The 8152-nt window shown below is 46.4% G+C and overlaps 1 protein-coding gene across 3 annotated transcripts in view; it reads left to right on the top strand.

Moving 5' to 3' along the window:
* The first annotated feature begins 127 nt into the window (after positions 1–127).
* Positions 128–8152, top strand: part of spata5 (spermatogenesis associated 5) — a 64489-nt gene continuing 56464 nt past the window's right edge. For all 3 annotated transcript variants that reach the window (XR_007388160.1, XM_049002630.1, XM_049002629.1), the window contains exons 1-9: positions 128–384; positions 652–776; positions 1039–1196; positions 1748–1806; positions 1967–2539; positions 2671–2800; positions 3205–3261; positions 4277–4400; positions 6346–6601. Coding sequence is in view for 2 of the 3 variants with exons in the window: in XM_049002630.1 (XP_048858587.1) it covers positions 210–384; positions 652–776; positions 1039–1196; positions 1748–1806; positions 1967–2539; positions 2671–2800; positions 3205–3261; positions 4277–4400; positions 6346–6601 (1657 nt within the window). In the remaining variant the exon portion in view is untranslated. The remainder of the gene's footprint in view (positions 385–651; positions 777–1038; positions 1197–1747; positions 1807–1966; positions 2540–2670; positions 2801–3204; positions 3262–4276; positions 4401–6345; positions 6602–8152) is intronic.

The following is an 8152-nucleotide window of genomic DNA, read 5'->3' as shown; positions in this document are numbered from 1 at the left end:
AAAGTCATCGTAATAATGTAAGTGAATTCAGACCGCTAACTATCGTAATAAAGCTCAGCTGAAATATTAAATAGTGCATGGTATATAGTAATTACGGTACCGGGAGGCGTGACCTTTAACCGGGAAGTTTTTTAAAGTAGCCGCACCAAGCGGACACATGTTTAAATTAACAATGTGCATGCAGGGCCGGTTATAGTGTCACATTCATCATGTCATCTAAAAAGAAAATTAAAAGGAAGTCCGAGATATTAAACAGCGGCGAGAAGTCAAGCGTGTTAGCTGACATTCGTGGTGAATCTCCGAGACGAGACAGTTTGGGGACTGAGCGTGGGGACAGCGCGACTTGCAATGGTTCATTCACAGTGATCGATTTCATTGACAAAGGTAATATTTTGAATTTTTAGCCTGAATTTAAATGTAATAGGCACTCGAATTTAAATCCATACTTAAACATATGAAGCTGATTTGTTTCCGAACAACTGGTTTAGGTTTACGACGTGTTGTTAACGCTACGCTTACGTTAAGCATCTTGATCTGTGCGCATAATTACGTTACTTCGTGCACACTCTACTCTTCCTGTCCCTGCGTTGCAATCATTATTGTAAGATCGTAAGCAACAACTGGTTGTCCTACGTATCATTCTGTTTTCAGCTGATGACAAGGTTCCCAAAAAATGCCAGAGGTTTCTGGTCCAGCTCAGTTTAAACAGCATGAAATCTGCAAGTATCTGCATTGGACGTCCGGTTCTGCTGTCAAGCGCGTCTGCCAAACAAGAGGTATGAAGCCAGACTACATGGTTGTTTCAGTGTTAAATACATTTCCATATAATGTTTTTATTTGTAACTGATCAAAAAGTTTCAAGCTCAAATCTCAAGGTGTTGCGTTTTGTTTTACTGCCAGTATAATGTGCATTACTTTGTGTGACACTTCGGGATATTGAGTGGATTGGAAAGGTTTATGTAATTGCAGACATATATATGCGCATATGCACCTTGTGAACTCACAGGCTTGTTCCTATATTCCTTACCTTTGTGCCAGGTGTGCACAGCTTGGCCAACAGCTGCATTCCCAGGAGGCAAAGCCGGCCTGCAGGCAACAACCCAACGTAACCTGGGTGTGAGGTCAGGGGACTGGGTTTCCATTGAGCCGCTGACGGGCCCTGTGCTGCAAGCTGATGAGGTCCACCTTACCCCCAGGTAAGGTTCTGCGCCTTGGGGTTGTGGTCTTCTCTGTCCCAGTTTCACTGGGTAGCACTGGTGCTTGTCCTTCCTGTGTTTCTGTGCTGGTTCCTTATTACAATCCAGTAATTTGGCCAGAGCTGAATTGGGGTCTCTGAGTCTTAGTGTGAATTATCTGTCTGAATATGTGCCCATCTAGGGTGTTTCCTCCACTTGCACCCTTGTACCACATAAGTAGTTGCGTTAAGGGGATTGATTGTTATGAGAATTAAAGTTACATGAGCTGCTCTCATTACTAAATTATCTAATTTGATAAGCACAGTTATGTTGAAACAATAATATACAAAGATTTGGATTAACAGTTTAATTTAAATTATATTATTTAGACTCATTGTTTATCTATTAGGGTACTTTGGTGGAAATCTATCTTATATAAAATGAGCTATTATCGCCATCTGCTGGCACATTTGTATATAACAGCGTGGCTAGTGTTCCAGTACTGCTATTTAAAAAATATATATATATATATATATATATATATAAATAACTTTTTTTTTTCTTTCTTACAGGCAAAATGTTGACTCCCTCGATTTAGAAGAGTTTTCAAACTTTGTTCTGCGGTCTGTAGGTGAGGCTTAACGTTTCTATAAAGCTTCAATTTTTTTCTTTAATTCTGTATACACTGTAACTTGTGGCATCTCGGGAAGCCTGAATGGTGAATCATTTAGGCACCCAAATTAACTAATTTCTTACAACTGAGTTGCACTTTTGATGCTGTTGTCTTTCAGATGGGAAAATCATTCTTCCAGGAAATCTTCTGTCCCTCAACTTCTTTGGGCGACCATGTAGTTTGAGGGTGGATGCACTAACCGGGGTGGATGGGGTTACCCTGGAGTGGACTCCTTGTGGGCCAGAAGGCGAGCCGGTGTGCTCAGAAAGCCTGGCTCTTGACTCTGCTACAGATGTTTCATTGCAGCTGAGCACTCTGAACATTGAGGATGTGGATCCGGGCCCTACCTTCAGCACCCCTAGCAAGCCTCAGCCCCCCTCCCTGGATACATCTGACAACGCCAACTCGTCCGATAGTTCCCTCCCCGTGCCAGCCTCGCCCACAGAACAAGCAGGGTGTGATCGACCATGTGAGGTGCCCCCTGGTGGTCGAGGGAGTCGTGACACGTTTTACTTCATTTCCACACTGACCAAGATCAGGTTCACAAAGCAGCCCAGGCAGAGCGAGGAAGATACCAGTGAGGTTCCTAAGGTCACCTACAGCATGATCGGGGGCCTCAGCAGTCAGCTGGCCATCATCCGGGAGACAATCGAACTTCCGTTGAAGCATCCAGAACTGTTCAAGAGCTATGGTACACAGACTCGAATTCTATATCTCAGACTAATTTTGAAGTAGTTTGATTCTTTTCATTTGTGCATAGCTGAAGTAAATCTACCTTGATTTGTGTGTTTTTCACACGCGCATGTTTTCTTTTCCCTACAGGAATCCCCCCACCCAGGGGTATACTGTTGTATGGCCCTCCTGGTACAGGAAAGACCATGATTGGAAGAGCGATAGCCAATGAGGTCGGAGCTCACATGACTGTAATCAATGGTCCTGAAATCATGAGCAAGTACGTTAACACTCTGCCAGCTGTTCTTCATGTGTTAAATCGTTTCATCCTTCGATCGCTGTATGTCTGTTACCAGCGTGATTTAACTTTAAATATTGGCGGTAATACAGTATAAGGATTTACACACCATAGGTTGCTGGAAGTGTAAAATGTAGGTGAACTTCCTAGATGTCCGCCTAATTAGACTGGAGCGTTTTGCCGTGATTGCGTACGGACTTCAGAATTGGAATCGGAATCATTTTTGCACTGGCATATACTTGTATATACGAGGAATTAACTTAAAGGCGTCCTTCGAAACAAACAATGACAATGAAGGCAATCAACAACATAAAGGGAATGTGTAATTAAAACAGTGTGTTTGGTGCAGATGATGTGTATAATAGTAGTTTATATTATTTTTCCAGGTATTATGGAGAAACAGAGGCAAGGCTGAGACAGATCTTTGCAGAAGCCTCTCAGAGGTAAGAAGGTGAAATCGGCTCTTGGTGATTTTACACCGGAAGTGGCCGATCTCGTCCTCAAAGGGCCGGTGTGTGTGCAGGGTTTTGGGGAAACCTTTAGGTCAGCTGTTCAAACCCAGGTGTGAGGACTCTTCAGCCAATCAGTCCTGTAATAAGTGATTTTAAATGGGGGAATTACAGGGAAAACGGCATGCACTATGGCCCGTTCTGGAGAACACTGCTCATCCCTAGTTTACACCTTTCATTTGGTTGGTTTTCTTCAGTCAGCCTGTCACTCAGCGAATCCTTTCCGACGTGAGCGCATGCACAGTAAAATCCAGGTATAACGGACTTCAAGGGACCTGGCAAAACAGCCCGTTATGTCCAAAGTTGCTGTATGCCCTGAACACAACTATAGGACACCATTTACTCATGCCACACCCCAGCAGACACACTTGTGCTATAGATTATTATATTGTACATGTAATAATCCAACTTTGCCTGACCAGATGCGTGACTATTAATAATCCGGACTACATATCTGTGCTGGATATCACCGGCACGCCATGCGCCTTGTAGGCGGAGCCTGCATGTCCGTTATAGCGAACAAAAGTACAGCTGAAAGCAGCCCTGAGGACCAAATTGTTTTCCGTTATAAGTGAAATTCCATTATATGCGAGTCCGCTATATCCGATGCTTTTCCTATGTGTTCTTAGAGGCGCACAGCAAACCTTGTCCGTTATAGACGATATTCCGTTATAAGCGAGTCCACTATAACGGGCTTTTACTGTATATCAAGGATATTGATTCGGATGGTGAGATCTTAATAGCAAGCGCCATTGTAAATTCACGGTGGTGTGCTGCTCTCCTTTTATCCCCTGAATTAAATTTAACTGGCTATATTGACCGGAAGTCCAGGAATGGGACAGAATGTCAGAGGGGATGAAAGCTCTGGAAGTCCTGAAGAGGAGCTTGCTCTTATTCCAGTGAACCACATCGCACCACGTTCTAACCTTCCTGACGTCCCAATCGACAGGCGGCCGGCGATCATCTTCATCGACGAACTGGACGCGCTGTTTCCGAAGCGGGAGGGGGCCCAGAACGAGGTGGAGAAGCGCCTGGTTGCTTCGCTCCTGACCCTCATGGATGGGATTGGCTCAGTGAGTAAGGGGCGGGGCGGTGGGGGGGCCACTTCCGCCATCCCAAAGCGCACATCCCAATCACATATGCGTCATGTGAAAGAAGGAGCAGAGCTCCACACTGGGGTAGAGTCAAAAGCCCACACTGGAGTAGAGTCAAAAGATGTGACCACATATCTGTAAAAAAATCGCTAATATGCAAATTTACAGCTTGCAGGCCTCATGCAAGCCTAGGATGACACGTTCTGCCTTTTTCCTTTAGTATTGTTGCAGTACTGGGTAAAAATGGAATTATGACGCATAAGATGGTCCCTATAGACCTGCCATCATGACTGGCTGGTTGTTTAATCGGTTGTAAACTGGCGTTTTTTTTTTGAATAGCAGTCTTTCTGTGTATCCCACAGCACTTCCTATATACATTTTAGACCTTCTTTTCGCTTGTCCTGGCGTGGCCTAGTCAGCCGATGAACTCAGCTTGAGGAGAGGTAGGACTCCAAGCGCAGGAGACATTCAGTTGGATCTCACCTGTTAAGCCCATCAAGCCGCGACCTGCCAAACTGGCTCAGACTGGACTTGGAATATCGTGTAAATAACCTGCGCTTGCTGGGGGGGGCGGCAGCCCCTCCTGTTCATCTGTTCTCCAGCCCAGTGGGCTCGTGGTGTTGGCACATCACATTTTTCTCGGAATTTGGCGAATGGACTTCCTGGTATGAATTCCAGTGCACGCCATAATTTATCTCCACTTTGGCGCACTGCTCTGTCTCCCTGGGCTTGGACTGAGGGTTGGGGAAGATGGGGGAGGGGGGTAATTTATGTCTGTGACTGCAGCCTCAGAGGTCGAGCTCTGCATGCAGCCCCAGCGATGCCCTGCTTTGTTCACATGCTATATATACCCTCTGTGAATAGGGTATATAGAATAGAACATAATAGTGATACCACAGTCATCCCTATGGGGAAATTCTTTATTCGCCAACTGCATCTTGCTCTCATGAGACACAGAGACACATACAGGTGAGTGCAAGCTTGGGGGGGCAGGGGGGTGTCTCAGTGTAGGGGCAGCCACACCATGCAGCGCCCCCTCGCTCAGGGGCCCATGGACACATGACTATTCTGCCAAGGCCGGAGCTTGAACCGCTGACCTTCTGATCACAGGCATAGAGGCTTAAGGACACACCGCCCTCCATACCTAGAGCATGGATCTGGTTGTCCTAGTAGCAGTAATCAGGCATGGTTTGGGGTGGTTTCCTTTGACATTCACTTTCGCTCCCATGTCACAGGGCAGGCCTCGGTTGTATACAAACATACAGCACTCGAATGTGGCATCTCTACATGAAGTACTTTCATTAAGAGCCTTTGCCTTTATCTTTATTAGTTATTTTGGGGACCAGTTATTAGATGAAATATGGCTTTAGCCCAGCTTTGTGTGGTATATACGGGCTATATGTGACCAGCTGCTGCTGTGTCACTAGGTGCTTTCACAATGTGCCTTTTTTCTGGAACCAAAACCTTTTTCCAGAACCAGGGACTTTTATTGCATTCACAATGCCAGAACTTTTTTCTGGAACCAAAACCTTTTTCCAGAACCAGGGACTTTTATTGCGCTCACACCGCAGGAACCTGGCCTGACGGTAGTTCCTCAGAGACAGTTCCAGAACCCTTTCTTAGTACAACCATACGAAAGATTAGTGCTGTAATGTTTAATGTATTGGTGTTGAAATTGATTTAAAAACATATTGGTACAAAAAAAAGTATTGTTCAGGAACCGGTATCAAAATCAAGGTTTTGTTCTGGTACTGGTATTGAAATTTTCTTTTACTGATGCTCAGTTCTAAGTTTCAGATGAAATTGTGTGTGAAGTTTAACCTACGAACCTTTTGTGTCTATCATGCTTATTTAGCATGAAGGTTCCTGTTTAGCGTGAATGTGCCAATCTATTGCCTCCCCCCCCCCCCCCCCCACCTTTCAGGAGGACCACAATGGGCAGCTGCTGGTCCTGGGGGCTACCAACCGTCCACACGCCCTGGACCCTGCCCTGAGGAGGCCCGGCCGCTTCGACAAGGAGCTGGAGGTGGGGGTGCCTGGGTCGGCCGGGAGGGCAGACATCTTGCGGAAGCAGTTGAGCTCGGTGCCGTGCCAACTGACTGAGGAAGAGCTGACTGCGCTGGCTGATGCCGCTCATGGCTACGTGGGGGCGGACCTGGCCGCCGTCTGCAAGGAGGCAGGTGAGTTCCACGGAACCGCTAATGAGCTACGTATCGGTACAGAAGGCTAGATCCATTAGGGTCAATCACTACTTAAGTAGGCAAGTACAAGACTGGAAGCTGACTGAACCTGCAGCCCACTAGAACTGGGACAGATTTACAAGTGAGGCAGAAGGAGCATTTAGTCTATTCATGCATCTCATAGCTTCTGTATCCCATTAATGCATCCCTCTTCATAGCTCCTGTATCCCATTCATGCACCCCTCTTCATAGCTCCCTGTAACCCATTAATGCATCCCTCTTCATAGTTCCTGTATCCCATTCATGCACCCCTCTTCATAGCTCCCTGTAACCCATTCATGCATCCCTCTTCATAGCTCCCTGTAACCCATTCATGCATCCCTCTTCATAGCTCCTTTTATCCCATTCATGCATCCCTTTTCCGTAACTGCTGTATCTAGCACGGGGGTGCACTGAGCCTGGAGCCTGTCTTAGGGGAACACCTTGGACAGGATACTAGTAGATTTTCCACCCCCGGTTTAGGTCCTCTCCGATATTTGTCTTTTTTTATACGTTCCGGATAGAATGTTCCGTACGATCCCATTAAGAGCCCTTTCTCGAGTTGCTTCGGCTACTTCTGACTTCCATGGTTTCTTTGGCATCAGAGCACCTGCAGCCCTTGGAGGGGAGGATTCGTGCACGTTGTTGCTGCACGTTGAAGAGATGGGAAGGCGGACCCGCCAGTACGTCCCAGGAATGTTCCTTCCGGCACTCTTGCCGGAGGACCCTGGGTGGTCCTGGCGGCTGAGCCTATTTCATTACCAGCTGGGCTTGAGTGGACGTGCGCCGGGCCGGCAGTCTGATTTACCGCCTGCGTGGACGCCTGCCTCCTCTGCGCTGTTTTTTCAAAAGCCCCCGGTCTCGCAGTGGGGGACAGCTTTTCGCTCTCACTCCGGGTAGAGCGACTGACCAAGACATACATGATCCAAACACGAGTCCAGAAGATAACCCTCGCAGATGAGCGGAGCATATCTATCCCATATCCAGCTTTTTTTGGTTAGATGGCTTGAACCTCGCTGGTAAATGGTCTAGCTGTAACAGATAGCCTTAATGGGCCTCCCCAAGAATTGCCCGTGACTCACCTATGGGGTTCCTGTGCTTAGCAGTAGGTCTGCATCGGCCAGCCCAGGCCTGTGTGTTCGGGTGTCTCATACTCAGAACCATGTCTTGCAGTTAGTTCAGACCAACTAGACCAGTCACTTAGGGTCTCAACCATGTGACGATTAACTGATACGGCGGGGGGATCTAAAACATGGAAACTTAACATGTTCAACAGACCAATTAAAACAAGGAGCTGAACTTCACCTCGACTATATATTTACCAAGTAAACATCACCAAAATCGATTTAAAGATTCAGATTGATTCAGATCCTTCATTGTCATTGTACAGAATTCAACAAAATTTTACGAGCAGTCCAATTCACACAAACAAGTAGTATGAATGATATAAAACGTCACACAGGGTATAACAAATACCGCAAACCCACTGTGGACCACCGTACCATAAATAGG

Source organism: Brienomyrus brachyistius, unplaced genomic scaffold (genome assembly GCF_023856365.1).
Source record: "Brienomyrus brachyistius isolate T26 unplaced genomic scaffold, BBRACH_0.4 scaffold70, whole genome shotgun sequence".
NCBI classification, from domain to species: domain Eukaryota; kingdom Metazoa; phylum Chordata; class Actinopteri; order Osteoglossiformes; family Mormyridae; genus Brienomyrus; species Brienomyrus brachyistius.
This window is presented reverse-complemented; position numbering and strand designations above follow the sequence as displayed.